Source organism: Schistocerca serialis, chromosome 2 (genome assembly GCF_023864345.2).
Source record: "Schistocerca serialis cubense isolate TAMUIC-IGC-003099 chromosome 2, iqSchSeri2.2, whole genome shotgun sequence".
NCBI classification, from domain to species: domain Eukaryota; kingdom Metazoa; phylum Arthropoda; class Insecta; order Orthoptera; family Acrididae; genus Schistocerca; species Schistocerca serialis.
The window spans coordinates 500,551,082-500,575,531 of record NC_064639.1 but is presented as its reverse complement, the minus strand read 5'-3'; the positions used below and the strand labels follow the sequence as shown (position 1 = coordinate 500,575,531).

General features: G+C 39.9%; 1 protein-coding gene across 1 annotated transcript in view; it reads right to left on the bottom strand.

Annotated features, from left to right (window-relative positions):
• The window catches only part of LOC126456141 (tektin-1), a 171,339-nt gene extending 159,747 nt beyond the window's left edge, over positions 1–11,592 (bottom strand). Inside the window, exons 1-2 of the mRNA XM_050091893.1 lie at positions 11,425–11,592; positions 4,567–4,654 (exon numbers count right to left, since the gene is read on the bottom strand). Of these exons, the coding sequence (XP_049947850.1) occupies positions 4,567–4,654; positions 11,425–11,592 (256 nt within the window). The remainder of the gene's footprint in view (positions 1–4,566; positions 4,655–11,424) is intronic.
• Positions 11,593–24,450: the final 12,858 nt, after the last annotated feature.

Genomic DNA, 24,450 nt, shown 5'->3' with positions numbered 1-24,450 from the left:
GCCGCCGGCCCCTGTTACCGTCCTGTGCGTCGTGCTATATACATCACGATCGGTCGGAGTGCCCCCAGCGTTGGGCCGTTTGTCGCATATGTAATAAAAAAGGACACATTGCTAAAGTTTGCCGCTCAGCCTCAAAAGAATAGGACGCAGTTCCAGAGGACATGGACGTTGACATTCAGGCAGTTTCATCGGGCCAGGCTCCCGACGCACTGGCACACAAACTCTTTATCGAGGAGTCGGTTCGGTCGCGCCGATTACAACTGCAAGTAGATACGGGCGCGGCAGTTTCTTTGTTGAATGCACAAACTTACTCTGACCTTGGGTCGCCCCCGTTGGCGCCAGTTTACCGGCGTCTACGCGGTTATGGTAAACAGTTCATTCCCCTACTGGGTCAATTCACTACCGACATGACTTACAAATCAGTCACTCGGCCTGTTACTTTTATTGTTGTCAGTGATGCGAGCTCCGCTAACCTTTATGGCTTGGATGCCTTTCAAGCTTTCGGTTTTTCTATAACTAACACCATACAGTTGGTCTCCAAAGACGTTCCCTATCAATCATTGGAATCTTTGATCTCTGACTTTCCGAATATCTTTGAGGAGGGCCTGGGGCGTGTTTCAGACTTTGAAGCTCACTTAACGTTTTCTACGCGCGAGGCAGATCCCCTTGGCTCTCCGCCCTCAGGTAAAAGAAGAGCTAGACCGGCTGACAGCCCTAGGGGTCGTTCTTCCCATTTCTTCTAGTGAGTGGGCTTCGCCCCTCGTTATTGTCAGGAAACCCTCGAGAAAATTACGTCTTTGTGGCGATGTCAAGGCCACCATTAATTCCCAATTGGTGGTGGACACCTATCCTTTGCCTCGTGCTGATGAATTGTTCTCCGCCGTGGCGGGAGGCCAATATTTTTCGAAAATCGATCTTTCGGATGCTTATCAGATACCTCTTGATGAGGACTCCAAACAGCTGGCAGTTGTCAACACCCCGTTTAGCCTTTACCAATACCAGCGGTTGGCCTTCGGAATATCCAGTGCCCCGGCGATATTCCAGCGTTATCTTGAGCACATCACGTCGACAATCCCTCATTGTATTAATTACCTGGACGACATAATTGTTACGGGCCGCAGCATGAAGGAACACTTGCACAACCTTCACACCGTCTATCTCAAATTCAGGTCCGTGGGCTTGCATTGCAACCTGCGTAAGTCAAACTTCTTCCAACCGTTCATTGCGTATGTGGGCTACACAATCTTTCGGCACGGCGTCCAGCCGCTAGGAAGTTTGGTCCAAGGTATCGTCGACCTTCCGTGGCCCGCTTTGCTGAAGGAGTTAAAAGCTTTTTTAGGCAAGATTGCCTATTACCACCGGTTCATTCCCAGGGCTTCCACCATCGCCCGCCCCCTGTACTGCCTTCTGCGCAAGGGTGTTCCTTTTGATTGGTTGCCTGCATGCGAGCGAGCGTTCACCTCACTGAAATGCCTCCTCACGTCAGCGCCGTGTTTGGCTACTTTTGACCCCCATAAGCCATTGGTCCTGGCTACAGATGCTTCACAGTATGGGGTGGGGGTGGTCATGGCCCATCACAACGCAGATGGTTCCGAGCAGCCACCGGCGTTAGCATCTAAAACTCTTAGTCCCACACAGGCCCATTACTCCCAGGTAGAAAAAGAGGCTTTGGCCATTGTCTACGCTGTTACCAAGTTTCACCTTTTCTTGTATGGCACGAAGTTTGTTAATCACTGACCATAAGCCGTTAATATCGTTATTTGGCGCCGCCTCTCCGATTCCGGATCGGGCGGCCCACAGACTACAGCGCTGGGCCTTGTTCCTCTCTAAGTACCATTATGACATTCATTTTTGCCCTACCAGACAGCATGCCAACGCAGACACTCTTTCCCGTCTTCCGGTGGGCCCGGATCCTAAGTTCGATGGAGAAGAGATATATGTTTTCATTTGGATGTAGCGTCCCACCAAGTAGTTGATGGCTTCCCGATCACTAGTTCTAGAGTCGCCAGGGAAATGGCAGCTGACCTGGTTCTCCGGCAAGTAGTTCGCCTCATTCAGTAGGGATGGTCATCCCGACCTCCAGGCCAGGTCTCGGACCCTCTTCGTAATTATTTTGTTCTACGAGACCGCCTCTCCATCTTGGAAGGAGTTCTCCTTCTGGCTACCGATGATACAGCTCCTTGCATGGTTGTTCCTGCAAGTTTGCAAAGGGAAGTCCTCACGTTATTACATGAGGGGCACTGGGGTGTTTCCCGTACTAAAACCTTGGCTCGCAGACATGTGTAATGGCCCAGTATTGACAGAGAAATTGAGCACTTGGCCACCTGTTCCCAGTGTGCGAGCCAACAGGCATCTCCCAGGACAGCATTCTCTTCATGGCCGCCTGCAACCCAGGCATGGGAACGTGTGCACATCGATTTTGTGGGCCCGTTTCTCAATGGCTTTTGGCTCATTGTCATTGATGCTTATTCCTGATTTCCATATGTGGTTCGCTGCTCCTCAACCACTTCAGAAGTTGTAATCCATGCACTAGCAAAAATCTTTTCTGTGGAAGGTCTGCCAGTCACCCTGGTCTCGGACAATGGACCTCAGTTTATGTCGCAGACCTTCCAGGATTTTTGTAGGTGCTTCAGTATTCGGCACATTTGCTCTCCCCCCTTTCATCCACAATCGAATGGGGAAGTCAAGCGCATGGTGCGCACATTTAAGACGCAGATGAAAAAGTATGTGCACGAATTTCCTGCGGAGGAGGCGTTGACGTTTTTCCTGACGGTATGCCGGATCACACCTATGGGAGAATGCAGCCCCACAGAGCTCCTCCACGGGCGCCAACCTAGGACTCTGCTGCACCTCCTCCAACCCAGTCCTTGCCTGTCTTCGCAGAATGGAGTACTTTCCACCGGGTATGTCGGTCTGGGCACGTGGGTTTGGTCGCAATCCACGTTAGATACCGGCGGTGGTCCTGCACTGACATGGCCGCCGGCTCTATACCTTGCAGATGGGGGACTGGGAGGTACGTCATCACCAAAATCAGCTACGTCCACGTTTGGGCACCCACCCTCCGACCCCTCGGGCACTGGCTTCCCCATTGCCGGCACCTGTGTTGGTTTCTCAGGGGACACTACCACCCCTCCCCCCTGTGATTCCGCCGCACTGCGTTGGCTCTCAGCCTTGGCAGTCTCCAGTAGCTCCAGCACCGGCATCACAATCGTTAGCGATGCCCCAGCGAGAGCTGGCCCCCATCGCAGGCCCGGTTTCTCAGGAGGCTGGTTCACCTGTGGTTGTCCCTTCCCCATCATCCCTGCCACTGGGTCTTGCCCCTCCCAGGGTGGACCAGGATCCAGAGTTTGATGGCCTGTCTCCCATTCTGTCCTGGGCTCCGGCGGTGGGACGACGGGGGCCTCTTCGTGTGGGTCACTTCCAGCCGTATTCGAAAGTTCCGGCTCGAGGGTTGGCAGATCCCCTAGACTCCAGCTTTCCGATGGACGTGGAGGTCTTCACTCCTGCACGACACTCCACCTTCCGATGCAGTGGATCACAGTGGCTTCACCTCCCCGAAGAAGGAGTGCAGTAGCCACCAGAAAGATCGCGGGAGGCACACATCGGCACGGCGCGTCACGGACGGTAGTTGTCGCAAATAGTCCAGTCCACCAGAGGGCATGCGAGAATTCGGCTGCGACCTCTGCCAGCAGAACAACAACAACAACAACAACTCAGGCAGCACAGGCCGTGCCCAGTCGGTTCACATCGGGCATGCCTATGAGACAGTTCCCGGTCTACTTTGAAGTGCGACGGAAACGTGAACCATGTTACTACACCTGCAATTGGGGAAGTTTAGGTTTGCCAAACATAAACTCCATCACTGTTAATAAACTGCATGAGATGGTTTCAGTTCTGTATGACCCACGAGCCACATGTAACTTACTAAGAGAAGTGAGAATTAGCCTGCATGCTTCTGTCATCAAATGATTTTTGTGTCATCCCTTGCATCTAAAAATGTTCTCATTTACAATTTTACGTATATTGTCATTAGAATGAAATTACAACTAAATATAACAGAAAAATATATACTTTCCAAGCAGCAGCAGAGATAGAAAGATAATGACAAAAACAGAATTATTAGCTTTCCTTCATTTGCAAGAAAGGACTAGAAGAAGTGAGAAGAATGTAGATCAGGGGAGAGGGGAAATTAGGACAAGTGAGAACTCAGTTTATTCTTGCTTCTTTGAACCCTTTCTCTTTTGGCAGATGAAGTCATTGGAAATTTTATGAGCATCTGTTTATTCCTGCCCTTACTGCTACTTAGTCAGTTACTATTTTGAATTTCAGCAGCTATTCTATAACTTTTATTACCTGAACTATTTTAAAAATTTCATTCACCTAAAATTATTATCTTTCAGTTCGTTTTTAAATCCCAAAAAACTAGGAATGTGCAATACGAAAGTCCATGAACAATTCCCCAGCATATTGGGTTTCACATAAATAAATGTTCCTTCTGTTTTGTATTTTCACCCTTGATGCTTTCTTAGGAATAAAGAATAAATATCACAGCTAAATATCTATTACCTGGAGGCAAGCGGTATAATCTTGGAACAGCAGGCTGTGAGGGATATGGATCATCTTGGGACAGCACATAGCCCGGAGCCTCAGCAGGCTGCAACATAGACAATGTGTTAGTAAGGAAGTCTCTCCACCCTGAGACCCTTTCCCCCTTCTGTGCCACATACACTGTCACTCTCTCTTTCACATTCTCTCTCTCTCTCTCTCTCACATTCTCTCTCTCTCTCTCTCTCTCTCTCTCTCTCTCTCTCTCTCTCTCTCTCTCTCTCATACACACACACACACACACACACACACACACACACACACACACACACACACACTCGGTGTATACACCACAAATCTTTTCAAAACCATATAGTAAATTTTACGAATACACGCAAGTTATAATGATATTAGGTTTCTGGAAAAAAATTTGTTGTGCCATCTTAATTATAAACAAGAATAAGCAAACTGTATGCTTTTCGATTATCTTTGTTAAAGTACCCTACCAGTATACTGGAAAGATATTAAAATTGTCAGTGTTCCAACTCTTTCTATTTTGTGTATAATGTAATACAATAATTAAAATAAAGTAGCAATAGTATTATTGTCCCTCAACACCTCTCTTGATTTCACATTCACACTCTTTCTGCCTTCGGTTATGAGATTTGTGAAGATCTCAACAATGCCATCTGTGATGCAAGCTCTCTGAGGATGGCCTTAATAAATAGGACTATGTTACATTTATAAAGAATTATAGCAAGTGACCATTTCTCTAAGCATGTATTGTGGACAGTGCATAGATACACATGAGAGAGAGAGAGAGAGAGAGAACGAACTTTTAAATGCACGTATCAAATCTTTCTGTGTACTTGTGTACCACCCATGATTCATCTGTCAGTTAGTGGCAGCCTGTTTTTAATTTTATTAGTTGCTCCCATCTGTGGTGATGCCAACAGTCAAACATTAAGAACGAGACAGAAAGTATAGAAAATATTTGCCTTATTATTGACTGATAAGTTCTTTGGTGTGGTTCCTCTTGCTAGCAGAACAAGTTAGGGCATTACTGCATGACTTCAGTGCCCTCCATTGGTAATTCTAGCAGCCCCCAGCCAAACAATAGACCAATCACTGTGACATCAGCAAGCACCCCAGAAAGTGTTGCCACCATTCTGACTTTGGACAACTGACTATAAAATGCACCCCTCCAGGCAACTACTTAAATGAGTGCAGCAGTCAGGAATAGGTGTGACTGACTGCTCTGATATAAAGTGCCTACAAACCACCTCTACAAGAATTTTCACTTCATAATTGGTAGACATCAGCTCAATCACAAAATGGAGGATTTCTCCCTTGTATTAGTTATGACTGTGCCAGGCATGTCAGACTGACATTCTGCTTTCCACAGTTTTCCTACAATACACTGATTGTACATTCAAGACACTAGCAATGCACAGATTTATTTAATTAACCTGCAATTTGATGCCAGTATTCTAATAGTAAAACTTGAAGACCCATCTTCTGTCACCTCCTGACCAACTGTTGTGCATAAATCTAGGATACCTACTTTCCGACAGTGCAGCAATGTGGTGACTTCAGGTTTCATGAAGAAATTGCACAGGACCTTCCTAATTGTTAGTCACCAAACCTGTTACTGCGGTGGATTTTCTACAGCATTTTCAGACTAAAAAGTTCATATGGGAATATCAATTTCAAATGAATGGTGATGCAGTTTACAAACATATTAGCTGTTCACATAAACAAAAAAAAATTGTGGTTTCATGCACAGCAGTACTTGAAGGGACACCCATGTGTTCATCTGTCAACAGAAAATCATCATTACTAAAAGAACTTCTTACAATATAGGCACTGTTAGTAAACTAATTGGAAAAGAAATGATATTTGAGGAAGAGAAAACATTTTTTTATTGCAGACAATTCTGTGTTATGAGCTCAAATTACTGATCACACTGTTGCCCTCAAGTATGTTACATGATGACCTTACTCCCCAGGTGACCTAGGATGATGTGAAACAGCTGTCTGCACCACTCAGAGGAATACTACACAACACTAGACATCACATTCCAGCTATGCTGGCACCACCGGTTACTTTTAAAGCCCACTGTTTGGCACCTGCTTAATTTTTAAAATCTTAGATACATCTGCCACCTCCACCCAGCCATAAAAATAGCAATTTTTAAAAACTTGTGATAAAACTTACAATAAAAAAATCATTTTTCCTTTTACAAAACATAATTTCTTATTATCACAACAATAAAACTGAGGTTAAAAATAAATAATAGGTGCAACCATGTGTCCCCATAGCAGTGTTACTTTGATCCCTATTACACAAACACACACCAAACACAAGACACACCAAACACAAGACACACCAAACGCAAGACACACCAAACGCAAGACACACAAGCACAGTACCTTGCTGCTGCAATTTAATACATATGTATGATTTTTAATCTCTGGTGCCACCTTGAATTCAAGTGCATTAAAAATCAATGGGAGGTGCCAGAATGCTGTTCCAGCTGAAATTAAGTCCTGCTGAGAAGTATGTGAGAGCAAAGAAAGAATCTGCAGACTTAATGGCTGCGAGGATTATTTGACGTTCAGATAGTTTGTGGGTATCTGCCCTCAAGAAGAAAGGTGGTTCTTGGCATCCTTATGAGGACTATCATAATTTAAAGATGCAGACAACTCCTGATGGTTATCATGTTCCACACTTCCAGGACTTTACAGCCCCATTAGCAGGCACTTAGCTGTTCAGTTTTATCAATTCACAAAACCCATATCACCAGGTTCCAGCAGCACTCACAGATTTGCAGAAGATGGCAGTGACTACACTTTTTGGCCACTTTGATTACATCAGAATGTCATCTGGCCTGAAGAATGCAGCTCAAACATGGTAGCATGTCATTGAAAAAGTGTTTGGGCCTGCCTTTCTGCTTCGGTTATCTGGATGGTATGTTAGTTTTCTCCAGTTCTGTCATAGGACACAATAAACATCTCCAGATTATTTTTGATAACTTTCCCATTACAGATTGCACATCAGCAAAGATAAATGTATGCTTAGGCAGAAAGAGGTGAAATTTTGGGGACATTTGGTGACCTTCTGTGATGTTTGGCCATTTCAAACTAAGGATGAGAGAATTTTCAACAGTTACTCTGTTTTTATGGTATGATGAAATTCTGCAGGTGCTATCTGCCTGATGCTGTGGCCACACAAGTACCCCTCTTTGATTTGCCTTGAAGCCCAACATCATGAGGATTCTAGAGACGTTATCAGCTTTCATCCAGTTTAAAGTGCTTCTAGCACATCCAGTGGCAATAATGTGTAAGCTTTCACAACTCTTCATTTTACATTTCTGTGTAAGTGGGAGTTATTGTGGTTTTACATTTTTTCAGACAAATCTGCAAGATTCCTAAGAGATGTAGTAGTTCACAAATTTACCTTAGGGCTGAAAAATCAGATATTCTTATGCTGCACCCTCACAACAACTTGTGCTAATTGTACACTTCCTTGTTAAATATTTACTTTTAATCATGCTTATTTATTTCGCCACTCTCTCAATCAAAGGATCTGTTCTCAGAGACCCTAGTTCTTTTGTGGCTTACTTTTCCTGGTAATTTATTTTTCTGTTCCCAGATTGAGATTTTCACTCAGAAACAGTGTGTGTACTGATATGCAACTTGCTGGCAGATTAAAGCTGTGTGCCAGACTGAGACTTGAACTCGGAACCTTTGCTTTGTGGGCAAGTGCTCTGTTGATTGAGCTACCCCAAGTATGACTCACAACCCCTCCTCACAGCTTTACTTTTCTGTTAGTGTTTAAAAAAATAGATTCAGCATAGTTCATGTTTACAATGTGCATGAAAGCCAATTCCCACCCAGTAAACAACCAACTTCAAACACAAAGTTGCATTTGTGCTAATGATTAAACTCAAGTGTAAAGTATAGCAAAATGGTCACTCGATTAGAATAAAAATGAGGTCCTGATATCCATAAGGACCTAAAGCATACTGCCATCAATTACACATTCTAGTTAATAACAAAGGAACCAACATTACTGCTTTTGTGAATTTTCATATATGCAAAGTGGGCCTACAGCACAGATAAACCTAACTTACCATTAGATCAACAGATTTCAGAAGCCTGAATAAACCCTACAAGCTCACAATAGACAGTGGTGTGCTTTAGGCCCTTATGATTCTTGCAAGGGAAACTCCCCATTGCCTCCCCTTCAGATTTGGAGGTAATATGGCCCACTGGACAGCCCATCAAAAAGTGAATGCAGATCAAGCTTCACAACAGGGAGTACTATACACTGGTTACAGAATATGAGTCATGTGGTAAGAATATGTTACTGACACAAATAAACATGATGAATAGTAATGGCAGGCAAGATACCACAAAGGCATCTCACAGAAATGAAAAAAACAAACAGGTGTGACCTATATTACAACAAAGGAATGCAAGAGTCGAAACTTCCAAAACAGAACAGAGCTTCAAAAATGTTAAAAACATATGTTTTGACAGATCACAGATAAACTGTGTGATTGTGAAACAGTTGCATTCATTTTTTGCTGCTTATGTGACAAACTATTATGTTTTCATCATTTCCTTGGGAGTGATCACATTCACATACATAACAAACACCTAAATTGGGCAAGGGGGCATATCTCACCCACTTACCAGGCATACAAATTAGTTGTGTTGATGAGAGATTCGTATCATATGACACATGTACTGTCACTAATGTTGTGTATGACAGAGCAGATGTGTTTACTGGTGAAGGATTCAGTAGACTTGTCACCTTGTCATCAAACGTTTGCAGTTCCCATGTGAAAGTCTCTTCCTTTCAGTTGCTAATACAGTAGTTGTGCAGAATGAACAGTCATTGTAGGTCCCTTCCTTACACCTTGCTTTTGCTAATGGATGTTACACTATGACACAGACATAAATTTGAATACAGGGAACAGTAGAAAGAAATGGCACCTGGTGGTTTGATCACAATTCGCCTGCTTAGTAGTCCAACACCATGATCACTTAACCGTAACGCCATTGCTGTTTTAGCTTGCTCTACATTGCACTTCTTTCCCTTGGACCATTTCTATTTCTTTTTTTTACAGTTCAGTACACCTTATTCCCGTTTTTCTGTTTGGTCTGCGTTCAGGTTTCGATGGCCTGTACACTGAGCCCTCTTACAACAAAATCAGAGGAAGGTGAGATGGGGAGTTTCCCTTGTCAGCACATCAAATGGATTACTGTATGACAAAATTCATAACTTAATATAGTATAAATCATTCAGTAAACCACAAAATAGGATTACTGTCAGTACAACTTTAACATGTACTGATGACTGATCTCATTTCAATGCAGAATGTGGTGAGTGAATTAGCATATCTGAGGAGTGTGCTATCATCTAGCAGGATTTATGCCAAGCGAATGGTTACAAAAGTCTGGCGTAGTGTGCTACCACCTGGTGCCACTGACGTAAACTTCTAGCTGAGTGGCAAGGGCTGTGCACATCATTACTCGTGCACATTGACAATCAAAGCTGGATGTATTTGGCCCATAAGGCAATTACGCCATGCAAGTTGTGCGTGCACAAAAGCACCTTTAAACGTGTGCAACTGAAGGTATGATCACAGCCCTGTTGCCAAGTTTCACTGAGTCTTGAGAAGCAGTAGTGTGGTAGATATGAGAACCATATGTTTCAGAGGCAGTATCTATGTCACATTTAACATCATTCAAAGAAAAATAACCAATAAATATGTTAGGTGTTAGAAGTTAGGATGTTCATGTGCTCTTATGCAGCAGATGCCTTTGAGCACATCCTATTTCTTCTGCATCTCTGGCTATCACTGTTGATGTTAGACAGACTGTAATGGGAGCAGCCACACAACAGCAAGTAAGTGGTATGTGGCAGCCACTTGGGTTCCTTTCCCACAAAATGACAGAGCCGCAACCAAAATGGAGCACCTGTGACAGAGAAATTTTAATAGTCTATGAAACCATTATGCATGTTAGACCAAACAAACACAGAAGCACACCACTTCACAATTTTTGTCAATCACAAATCAGTTTCCTTGGTTTTCAACATACCTCATATCTCTTTCTCATCATGACAATTTCATTATTTTGAATTTATCAGCCAGGGTACTACTGATGCTTTTCATCTGTGAAGTGCTGATAATGTTGTGCACAGATATTTTTCTAGAATAAATGTGGTTACTGTGGGCATCAACTTCTTGCAACTGGCTATGGTACATAATGCTGACATGCTGCTTTATCAAGCAGACAAATACAGGACTGCATCTCCACAAGTTTTCAATGGCCAGCTTCCTTATGTGATGCAACATTTATCCAAGCTATACATGCCCTTTCATTTCATTGTCTTTTAGGAAACAGGTTTTTAATTCCACAAATGGGCTCACTCATTCTGGAGCCAGAGGCACTATACAGATGGTGACAGACAGATCTGCATGGACAGATGTGAGATGTGATTGCAGGTTGTGGGTAAAAACTGGTTTGGTTTATCAAGCTGCTAAAGTAGGATATCACATCCACTAACCAATTTGTTCATTCAAGGAGCTTACACAACACTTTTCTCATGCCCATATCAACCTGGTAGAAAGTCTCATACCTGTGAAAGTCTTAAGTATATTTTTTCAGCAATTGGTAGGTCTAGCCACTGGGTGGAAGCAGTGCCCCTGATGGACATCTTGGTAAAAATGGTCACACAAACATTTCTAACCAAATGGATCTCATGATCCAGCTGCCCAATGAATGTAAATGGACCAGGGCTGTCAATCTGTGTCCACATTTTTTGTGAGGTGGTAGAATTATGTGGTTTTATACATCATCATACCATCAGCTCTTCTTGGTTGGTGGCCTTGTTCCTCCTGCTGCTTGGTTTTAATGGGCATTCAAATCTGATCTTGGTGCACCAGTGGTAGAGTTTGCATACATCAAGACCATCAGGTTTCCATTGCAATTCTTTAGCCAACAACAAATCTACCCACTCAACAGCCTCCATTCTTAATTCAGAAAGTCAAGATCTGCTTTTCTAGTTTCCATCCATCCACAGCATTCCAGCAGACAGATCCAGCTATTTTCTTTCAGAAAGACCTCAGTACATGCTCTCACATTATGCATCACATGGACACTGTCGAAGTCCCTTTAGAACTGCCTTATATGGTTGTGAACCACAGTGCTGACACAGTGACAATATTAGTTAACACTAAATGTACCAAACATGACAAATCAGCCTACCTGTTCCAGACAAATTACACTTCATGTGGGCCCCACTATTGTCACCTGACATCTACACTGCAGTGGCTGACCTCCCTACTCTGCCTTCAGCCACTGCCAACATCAACATATGAAGCTGCTAATGAGGCTACTTCATCAGTGGGGCTACTCCATCATTGGACCAGCCCTCGCAGGACACTCACCCCATTTCTTTGGCATTATGTCCAGTATACATGAGGGCTGGCATAACAGTCTGGCATAAATATCCATTCATCATGACCTCCAGTCAGTCTCAAAATGGAAACCACAATAAAAATAAAAAATGTTTTAATTTCAACATTTAGCTACACCTTCCAGCTACATCTCTACATATATGCTGACCCAAATTAGACATTTATCATAGGGTGGTGTGGACTTTCCAATACCTGCATTATAAGAGGCAGCCATTTATGATTTCTGCCAATTCCTTACATTGGTCTGGGAGAAAATGCTGCCCTCATAGTCAGCAGGTCATGTGAGAGAAGAGATGAAAATCAGAGTGAGCCAAGTATTGGCTGTATGGTGGGCTGTCATTCCCACTGAAAACACTGCACGAATGTTCACATTGCACTTGCAGTGCAGCCGATAAATAACGTGATGGAGGAAACTCATGAGAGTTATGTTACATGGGCTGCAAGAAGTCAGGTGAAACCTCTCAAGAGATGCATCACACTTGGCAGGAGACACTATTTTCCAGGCATCTTTACATGCTCACTGTGCACTCAGTACTGAAAAGTGTGACATGATGTGGCAGATGGGCATACTAGAAACACTGTGCAACACATCTGTACAAAGCTTTACTGGATTTGTGCTGTGACCAACTGGAAGTTAAAAGAAAAAAGTCCTCACAGTAAAATATACTGCTTTTCTTTCCTATCAATAACATCTCAGGAGTACAAAAATCAAATCACAATTTATCTGCCAGTGGTGTTAAGGTGTTTTCAGAGGCAGAGATTGCTTCAATAGACCTCACAGTTGTGGAAAGAATAAGACATTATTTTGGTAATATGACAAGCCTGGATGAAATATTTGATTAAGTGCACTGCTTGGAGTATCAGCTAGGTGACTGGGAGAATTGAGACATGATTGTATGTGATGTACCACACATTACAAGTTCAGCTGGTGCTTGGAGTAGTCCTTTAGTTTTGATTAACACTTTAAAAAATCAAATTGTGAGTATGGAACTTGGTGATGGTGTTAATCCTTCTTTACATGCTCACTCTTCAGTGCAACACATTTTTCCGAATGATAAATGACCTGGGGAGATCTTGTTTGTCAAAGTCTTTACTTTCAATGTTCAGGAAATGTTCAGCTTCATACATCTTCATGTTGTCATTCTGGAAATGCCTGTTATGCAATGGTTTCTTCAAGCAAGGGGAGAGGAAGTAGTCACTCGATGGCCTGCCTGGAGGATACAATGTGAGGCAAAATTTGACAGCCCAGAGGAGCATGTGTATCACTGTTTCCTGTGCAGAAAGAGCTGTGGTATTGTCATGAAACAAAAACTCCATTTTGGGCAGCTGCCCATGCCACTTTCTCTTGAGAGCCTCCCATAATGTACCACAATATTTCTGTAGTATGCTCCAGTGATAGTTTGTCCCTTACGAGCAAGATCAGTTAACATCCCAAAAATTTCTCATCCTCACCTTTCTCAGTGAAGATTAGGTCTTTTCCTTTTTCAGTGGCAGTGAATCCACATTTTCACAGCTTGCTTTGCTCTTTTGTTTTGGTGTCATAGCAATACAACTAGTGCTCAATCACAGTGACGAGATGGCTAAAGAAGTCCTATGGATTGCCTTAACATAGCTGCAATGTTTCCACTGCTACCATCAGCATGGATTCCAAAAACATCAATCATGTGAAACACAACTTGTGCTTTTCTCACATCACATACTGAAACCTTTGGGTCAAGGCAGTCAGGTAGATGCAGTATTTCTTGATTTCCAAAAAGCATTTTAACTCAGTAGCATACCTGTGCTTATTGTCAAAAGTATGATCATATGGGGTAACAAGTGAAATTTGTGACTGGATTGAGAACTTTTTGGTAGGGAGGACACAGCATGTTATCTTGGACGGAGAGTCGTCATCAGATGTAGAAGTAATTTCATATGTGCCCTGCAGAGGTTTGTTGGAACCCTTGCTGTTCATTTGCATATTAATGATCTAGCAGACAATATTAATACTAACCTCACACTTTTTGCAGATGATGCAGTTATCCATAGTGAAGCACTACCTTTAAGAAGTTGCATAAATATTCAATAAGATCTTGATAAAATTTCAGTGCTGAAAGACTGGCAACTTGCTTAAAAATGTAAAATTGTAAGAAATGTAAAATTGTGCATTTCACAAAATGAAAAAACATGCATTCCTATGGCTATGATATCAATGAGTCACAGCTGGAATCAGCCAACTCATACAAATATTTGGGCATAAAACTTTGTAGGGATATGGATTGGAATGATCACACAGGCTCAATCATGAGTAAAGTAGGTTGTAGATTTTGGTTTATTGGTAGAATACTGGGGAAGTGCAATCAGTTTACAAAGGAGACTTCTTACAAGTCACTCATGTGACCAGTTCTAGAATATTTCTCAAGTGTGTGGGACCAATACCAAATAGGACTAACAGGGGATTTTGAACATATATGGAGAAGAACAGCAAAAATGGTGACAGGTTTGTTTGATATGTGGCGCAGTGCCACAGAGCTACTGAAGGAACTGAACCAGAAGACTCTTCAAGATAAACATAAACTATGCAGGGAAAGTTTGTTAACCAAGTTTCAAGAACCAGCTTTAAATGATGGCTCTAGGAATATGCTACAGTTCCCTATGTATTCCACCAAATCAACATGTATCGTTGCAGCATTATTCTCCATCAAATGCTGAAAATGAAATACCACACTATAATACACTTTATCAATGGGGCGCATCATATTATTTTGGCTCCTCTAGCAGCATGCAAAAGTATTGTGGAATGAGTATTTCAGTGTGTACCTGGGCTGCAGATATGTACCTGCAATACCTGTGAACAAGCAAGAAACTAATTTATGTTTTTGAGGTGACTGTTAAAACCCCTTGTAAGCCCCATGCTTTGCATATGAACAGTTCCAGTAAGAAGGTGTGCAAACTTGATTTCTGATGTTTAAATCAGGAGACTTTCAGATTAGTGTTTCTGCAAGGTAGATGGTAGAAAAAACTATAGGTCCATTTAAAATAAAAACTTTATAGCATAGAATAAATCACTACATTTCATATAAAACAAAGGGTATAAACACACACCATTTCAGTTAAATTCATCAAAATACAAGAATATAAATCAGAGTTATTACATTTTTCAACAAATTTTAAAAGTTAATAATAATGGAAGCAGCAATGTTAGCATCTCATCATATAGCTGAGATGTTGAGCAATCAGTAGGTACATAAACAAGAGAGGATAAAGTTGCTAAGCATGTGATGAAGCAAGTTGGGATCTCTTCACTTCCTCTCTTGTTTTGCCATCTGCCTCCTTAAATTAATTTTATTTTCATTTTTGTCTAATTACCATTAACATGCATGAGTATAATCTGCATTTACATAAAAGAAAAAGGTTCGCCCTCAGTCTTAAGGAATGTAGCACCAGGTCTAATTTTGTGCTTAGTTTTGTGTAAGTAATTACTTTCTTAATTTATTTTGGGCTTTCCTAGGTAATACCTTCTGTTATAGGGTGAAATCAGTAATTGTTTCGTGACTTAGATTCTATTGTTGACTTATAAACAAATATAACTTCTGTACTAATTATAATCATTAGGAAGAAGAACTACTAGGATTCTTAAAGTACTTATTTGGCTCTATTTGAAAATGTATTAGCAAAGCCAGCCCAAAACAATTACCAGCATGTTAATTTCATTATTTAAACAAATAATTTGACCTAACCTTCGCGATAGAAGGATCTGTTAAAAGGGAAGAATTTTTTGGTGTATTCAGTTAATTGAATGAGTTATGTTTTAATTGTAATTTCTGTCACTTAAACATCAAACAATGTGTAGTTTCATACCTATTATTGTGGGGATATATAACAGATCGATTTTTGGTCCTGAGACAGCCAGTCCACGCCCAATTTTCAGATGGGAATTACGTATCGGTTACGGTAACAATGCATCAACTTAATAGTGGAATTAGGGTAACACAAATAGGCCAAGTTTTTATACAATTAATGACAATGTCTGTTCAGTTTATTTGAGAAATAGTGTCGCACGTACTGTGAACTGTGTTTTCATATGTTGATATGTTTATTTTTTTTGCTTTCCAGCATGTTTACCATGCAATTGGCTTTGTCAAAATACATTTTACATATTCATAAAAGTACAGTTATTACTAATTTTACATTATACATTATGCATATGTATATCTTTTTAGTAGTTTTTTTTTTTTTTACATTTTTTACATTTTACACACATTTTCATTTTACATATACTCACAGATAGATAAACTTCTTACTGATCAGAAGATTTCAGTAATAATTATTATGTAGTTTACATTCAAGAATTAATCATACAGTTTTACACATTTAGTTAATGATAGTTACACATTTAGTTACTTTACTTTACTTTACTATATCTTCGTCAGTTACCAGCCATGGCTGGACAGACTGCGTCACAAGTACAATGTTTATCAACTAACATTTATACAACACCATATACAAAATTTATATTACAAATAAAAGAAAATATTTATGTAGTGCACAAAAATACATAGAACATAGCGGGAATGAAATATAGCTATAGTTGATGATAGTTACGTTGTTTCATTGTTTATACATTCCTTCCAAATTACTTCCAATATATTCTTAAATTGAGTAGAATGCTTTATTATTAAACCATGTGTCTAACACCTCCCTATATTTGAGGAGGGTGAGGGTTTTGAATGATTGTGGCAATTTATTGTATAACTTTAGACTTTGGTGTTTCTGACTGTTGTGTTCCAGTGACAGCCTAGAATATGGTATATCAAGCATGTAGTTATTTCTAGTGCTGTGCAAATGTAAATTCATTCTCTGTGTAAATTGTTGTAAATTTTCTTTTACGTATATTAAGCAGTTATACATTGAGAGACTTGGAAGGGTCATTATGCTTAATAGGCTGAAGTGCTCCTTACAGGTTTCTCTTGGAGCCAATCCTTGTACTGTAATTGCTTTTTTCTTGCCAATTCCATGTCACAGACTGTGCAGCACCTCCCACCGGAGGTTCGAGTCCTCCATCGGGCATGGGTGTGTGTGTTTGTCTTAGTATAAGTTAGTTTAAGTAACTTTAAATAGTGTGTAAGCCTAGGAACCGATGACCTCAGCAGTTTGGCCCTTACGAATTCACACACATTTGAACTTTTTTTTCTTCTTTCCAATTGAATACACAGTTTATGCGTTTGAATTACTCCATAACATAATCTCATATTGTAGCTGTGGCTGAAATAATGCATAGTAGTGAAACACCAATAAACTTTAATGGGGGAATATCTTAGTTTATACAGCAGGAATATCACGTGTGCAAGTTTGCCTGTCAGATACCTTATATGGTCATCCCATGTGAGCCTGTGGTCTATTTTTAGTCCCAATAGTTTGACACTGTGATTCTCTTCTTTCTGTACCTTCAGATTAAAATAAATTTCCTCCATTTTTGTGTTGTTTACACATAACTGGTTAGCAATACACAAAACCTACATTGTTCAAAAAGTTCATTATTTTTATTTACGACCTCTTGCATACTCTCACATGTGGAGATCGTGGTCATATTGTGACAAAGCAAGCTGGGATCTTTTTACTTCCTCTCTTGTTTTGCCATCTGACTCCTAAAATTAATTTTTTCATTTTTGACCATTTACCATTAACATAAGTGAGTATAATCTTCATTTTCATAAAAGAGAAAGGTGGGCCCCCAGTTTTAAAGACTATAACACCAGGTATAATTTTGTGCTTAGTTTTATGTATGTAATTGATTTTCTAATTTATTTTGACTATTCCTAGTTAGTACCTTTTGTTATAGGGTGAAATCAGTACTTGTTTTGTAACTTAAATTCCTGTTGACTTATAAACAAATATAAATTCTGTACTAATTATAAACATTTGGAAGACAAAACACTGGCATTCTTTAAGTATTTGTTTGGTTCTATTTGAAAACATGCTAGCAAAGCCAGCCCTTAATTAATTCCAAAGTAATTACCAGTTCTGTCAAAAGAATTGTTTACATGACTATATCTGTTAATTTCTTGATTTAAACAAATAATATGGCTTAACCCTTGTAGTAGAATTAACTGTTAAAAAGAACCAATTTTTTGATGTTTTCAGTTAATTTAATGAGTTAAGTTTTAATTGTGATTTCTGTAACTTAAACATCAAACACTGTATAGTTTCAGTACCTATTATTGTAATGATATATAAAAGCCCAATGTTTGTTCCCCGAGACAGTAAGTCCACGTCAGATTTTCAGATGAGAAACCCGTGCTGATTAGGTCAACAACAAGGCAACAACTTAACTGTGAAATAAGTGTAAGACAAATAGGCCATATGTTGAAACAATGACAATGTCTGTTCATTATGTACCATATTATCTTGCAATAACTGTGAACTATGTGGTTAGGTTTTTACTGTTCATAGATATTCAACAGTAAACTATTGTAGCAGTATGTTGATGTTTGCTTGATACCTATTAATGATGATTATCAAAGTTAACCAATAATGGACTAGCCCTATAACTATGTATTATTGGGTGGGGGGAGGGGGGAGAAGGGGGGGAAGTTTTTAATAGTGAAAGTAAAGAACTGTGAAACACAAATATGCACCTGTCAGTGACATCATTTAAAGTAGTCAGTGTTGAACTTCCACCCCCATTTTTCAGCCAGTATAACAACGCAGTAAGTCGACACTGAGGACAATCAGTGAGGAAATAAAGCAAGTGAACATTACAATATCATCTCCATGTAAGACATTTTTACATGCTATGTAGTTTGAGAAGTCATTAACACAGACAATAAAGATAAAGAGTCCAAGAGCGGAGCCCTGTGGAATTCCTCTCTTAATTTTCATTAGTTCTGACCTGTCACTATTCACACACATGAACTGTTGCCTTTTATTTAGGTATGATTTAATCAAATTAAGTGGTTTATCTGCAATACCATAATATTCTAATTTTTTGACAAGTACCTCAAGTGATACTGAATAAAGTGCTTTGCTTAAGTCTGGGAGTGATGCACAGGTAGTCAGTTTCCTTTCAAAGTATTGTGGATTTCAGTTATCCGGCTTTCAATAGCTTTTATGGTTGATTGATTAGTTCTAAATCCAAACTGGCTGTCATTAAGTAATTTATTGCTCACAAAATATATGTAAATCTGTGTGTGTGAACAGCTCTCTATGGTTTTGGCCAGTATTGGGACAACTGTTATTGGTCTATAGTTATCTGGTATTTCTCTGCCACACTTTTTGTGTATGGGGAGTGTAACCATAATTTTAAGGCAATCAGGAAAAATGCCATCATCAAGGATTTTATTTGCAAGGTAGAGTAGAGGAGCTCTAATTTCATTAATTATAGCCTTTATTACAAAGTTACTGAATCCATAATAGTCTTCTATTCTAGAGTTGTTCAGCTTGTTTACAGAGTTATTTATATCTGTAACAGTTATTCTATTCCAGGTAAACCTTTTATCTGTTTTATTCTGTGATTGCAAAAGAAAAGCTTCTGCATCAGTGAAATTGTCACTTTTTGGTACATGGGCATTTACTGAATTTATGATGTGTTTTTTGTGAATGCTACGATTAATTGGGTTACTGATTGCTTCCCTTTCCTGTGTTCATCTCACTTTCAACTATTTTCCAGGAAGCTTTACATTTGATTTTAGAATTAAAATATACTCTTCTTTCACTTTTGCTGCTTTACTTTCAGATTTGTATATTTTTCTAAAGTTTATGTATCTGTTCTTGTTTTCTTGACTACCTTCAATTTTGTCCTTCAGCATGAGTAAGAGGATACTGATTTTTATTGAGATGTAACACTTTTTTGTATGTTGTGGTTTGTGCATATTGCTATGGTTAGATCTCTTGGTAATTATAGGGCACTTACTATCTAATGTATTTTTTATACTGCATATGTATGCAGAAAAGTTTTCATTTATGCCTTTGTTGATGGTTAGTATTCTAGCCCATTCTATTCTGCTCAGTTCATTTCTCATTATTTCAATGTTCAACAGCAAACTATTGTAGCAGTATGCTGATGTTTGCCTGCAACCTATTAATGAGGCTTATCAACATTTACCAATAGTGAACTGGCCATATAATTGTGTACTATTGGGGGTTTATGAACAGTGAAAGTAAAGAATTGTGAAACGTAATTGCGCATATGTTGGCTACATTGTTTACAGTAGTCATTGTTGAACTTCCACCTCCCCCCCCCCCCATTTTCAGCCAGTATAACAATGCAGTACATCGACACTGAGGACTATCAATGAAGAAATAAAGCAAGCGAATGTCATGAGCAATATTGGAAGCAGATACTGCAGCAATTCCACTGCCTCCATCTCATATTTCAGTAGATTAGAGCAAGTATGGAGGCATACAGTCCACCTTCATTCCCTCTTACCACATGCGAATGGAACAGAGCAAGAACCAATGAACCAAACCTCAATAGAAAATAAAGAGAAATCAAGAGTGACAGAAGAAAGTGGGCAGGCACAGGGGGAGGGAGAGGAGGAGAGGGGGATGGTTGAGAGAGAGGAAAGAGAGAGAGAGAGAACACAGCAGAACACCAGTTATCCTTTTGAAGCAAAAATATATTACAGCTCTTCCAAGAATTTGATTCAATTAAAAAACAGTTGTAGCGTTCAACACTGTCCACAACTGAAGAGCTAAATTTAGAGTACAAACATTTCTGCATATATGGGATGTGCTGAAAAATAGAAGGTAAGCAGTGGCTGACTGTCTAACAAAGACAAAAAAATGATTTATTAGATTTTGTGAGAATTTCAAGCATAGCTAAAAATGACAGAAGAAAATCTCAAAATTACATTTCTCTAGGCACCTAAACTGCAAGTAATGTGCAAACTAAGTCAACGGATCAAGCTACAACAACCAATTTCATGTAACAAGTACAACTAGGGGGCTAACTCAAAACAATTTTCCTTAAATATATCAAATTTGTCTTACTTTTGGCAAGTAAGAATAATCTACAAGTATGGAAATTGTAAAACTAACAATATGTCAAAAAACAAAATTAAAGCAACAGAAGATTGTCATCTTACACTGCCTAAAGTACTACAGTAGAAGTGTTAATATTACTCCACTGACTGCCCTGTTAAGAATACTTGAGACGCAACATTATAATGATGCTTGATAAAAAGCATTAAATCACATTATTTACTCCCATATTCCCCAGAGTTAATACTATTGAATTTTTTTTAACAGCTCTTGTGAAAGACACCCTCTATGTAATTATTCAGAAGTTTGTGATATATCTGTGCCAAAAGTGCACTAAATATTACTAATATAATCAGAAAATTTCATATTAATCAGCAATAGCATTCAAAAAGCAATCATAACTTTGAACATGGTTAACATTTACTTTATTTTTAAATAATCTTCATATTTGCATTTATGAAGATTTACATATGTAAATAGTTTTGACTTTGATAAACTTTTGATGGTAATAAAAACTTCGGCTAAGCAGATTATGTATGATGTGACACACCATATTGAGCACAGCAGAGTGGATATAAACTGGCTATCACAGTTTTGTACATTCCTCCTGTCATTGAGGCAGTGATGGTTGGAGCTAGAGTGACAAAGAAACCAGGCATACTAAGCAGGTAAACAAAAGACCATGTGGTTGAGCAGAAAATTTTGGTACAAACAGATAATCACACTCACAAAATCTTTATGCACAGTTATAGTCTTAAAATACATAATTAATTAACAAATAATGGAAGGAGTAAATAACATTTAACTGAGACACTGTGTAGTTAAGAGGCACATAAACAAGATTTAAAAGATTGTTGGTCTATTGGACAACATCCATCTTCTGAATTAGCACACAGACACAAGTAAAAAAGCAGTGAGCTTGCCCTGGAATAGGCAGAGGGAGATGAATGTGGCACACATGATGAGGGAGATAAATGGGTTGAGAGGAAGAAGATAAAATAGAGGAAGAGGAGGATAAGGTGAGGGAACTGTAAGTGTTGATTAACAGAGTAAGAAGGAGGTACAGGGACAGAAAAGAAGGTGGAAGAGGGACAGGAGCTTATGGAGACTGAGGAATGCGGTCAGGATTGAGGGAGTGTAAGGACAATTCCCATCTATGTAATATGTAATTCAGAGCAGCTCATGTTGGGGGCCAGGAGTGTCCAGACTGCAGGGCTTGAAAAGCAGCCAATAAAGTTGAGTTTGTTGAGCTAAGAGAAATATTCTGCCACTGGGTTGTCAGTTTTGCTCTTGGAGACAGTTTAGAGTCGAGATAATTTGAGTGGATAGTTGGTTGAAGGTTATGTTACAATAAAAGACTGTGTGGGCTTACAGCACAGTTGGAGTATGACATGACTGCTTCCACAGCACTGGAATGGTATCTATTGTGTAACTGCATTGGGCAGTTCTTGCACCTTTGTCTTACACAGGAATACAACCTATATAACAAAGGGTCAGGAGTAAGGCTAGCATTTGGATGGTCAAGGATATTTCATAGACTGGGCTGGTGGCAAATACCATTTTGGAAGAGGTGGGATGAATTTTTTTGATGCAGAATCATAGGTAGTTGAAGTCCTAGCAAAGGATGTTATTAACTTGTTCTACTCCAAAGTGATGTTGGGTAATGTGGGGGAAGGAACTTCACTGCAGTTGGTTCATGTGGATAGTTGGAGAATTAGAGGCATGAGTGGAAATGACAACAGATATGTGTTTGTGGTCTTGGTCTGGAGGGCAATGCTCGTCACTGCAGGTACCTATCAGGCTTCAGTTGCCACCTCTGACACACCAGGGGAGTAGCATGTTACTTGTTTAACTTTCTCTGTTTGCTTCTGTAGTTAATTCTTAAGTTGGTACTATTAATATGGATAAGACGTGTGCATGCTGTGTGTTGACACAGGAGGAGTTGGCCAGTTCATGGACAGCTGAAGACACTTTTGGTCACAGCCAGCTGTCTTCAGGCTTCTGTCTCCAGGTGTAACAATGGCAGAAAACAGGTGCACAGGTGTTGCTTCTTCAGTCATGGGCTCTGCTCCTGCAGCATTGGAGGTTGGGGGGGGGGGCAGAGGGGGGCAGGGGTGAGTGGGGATGAAGCGAGCTTCATACGAGATGTGGAGGAGGCCATGCTTGTGGCTATCAAGGGTGTAGTAACACACAAGTTGTGGATTTGTGGACTGCTTTGGCAGCAATGACATCTATTGTTTGGGTTCTGAGGCCATCCTCATTTCATGTGGGCAACTGGAGGAAGCTGTGGAGAGCGCTGGCTTTGCTCATGGAATACAACCAGAGCTCTCAATCTGTAACCTTGTTCCCAGAGTTGATTGGGGTCCTTTGGTATGAAACCAAGTGGAGAGTCTCAACCACAGGCTCCATCAATCCTGCGACAGCCTTACCTGCAGATTTTTGAACCTGTGTGATAGGTTGGAGAACTTGTAATCTTGTATCAGTGTTGTTGGCTCGAAGCCTTGTGTCTAGGGTATGCTCTTGGGGCTGTAATTTTTATAATGTTGTTCGTTCTTGTTGAACTGAATAACTAATGAAGATTTGCCTGTTGCTATGAATATATTTTTTTATCCCATTCTTTTATATCACACTGGCTTTACAATCTCCATTTTAGAACACTAATAAACATTTTTGTTGACAAGGTTAGCAAAATATATGTGCATTTCCATCAGAGGCATGCCCACTACTACCACATTCTGCAGTACTCACAATTTCCAAAGAGTTTACAAAGCAAAAGGTGTTTACAAACTTTCTTGACAAAAGAAGAATCATCCCCAAGATATAACTTTATTTTATAAATAAGTCCAGAAATAAATTTAATCATTTGTGTTAGGTTGTGCAATTAATAATATGAATTTCAAGTATACCAGAAATTTCATTATTTCAAATATTTTTGAAAGAAGAGTAATTTTAACTGTACATTCAGAGTACTAACAAATTGATTCCTTTTTACATATTTTAGCCTGAAATATAACACATTGTATACAAAATCATGTGAAGTTCATTCAGTTAGACAGCTGATATAATGTTCACCTACACAAGAATCGATAATATACATGGTATCAGATATTTCTTTAAAAAAAAAAAAAGGTAACGTTAGAGGAGGGTGATCCATTACAAATAGTTGGATACTTCTTGATAGTTCAGGTGTGCACTACCAAAAGGAAGTTGCTATTCACGTAGCCGAGTACTTGTGGAGTAGACATGGCCTTTTTCTAGGTTAGGCAGTAGTTTGAAGTCCTCTGGTGAATGCTTGCCAGTTGATATGTCGCTATTCAGGTAGCCGAGTACTTGTGGAGTAGACATGGGCTTTTTCTAGGTTAGGCAGTAGTTTGAAGTCCTCTGGTGAATGCTTGCCAGTTGATATGCAGAGAGGAAAATCACACCACATGCAAAGTAAAGACACTTTG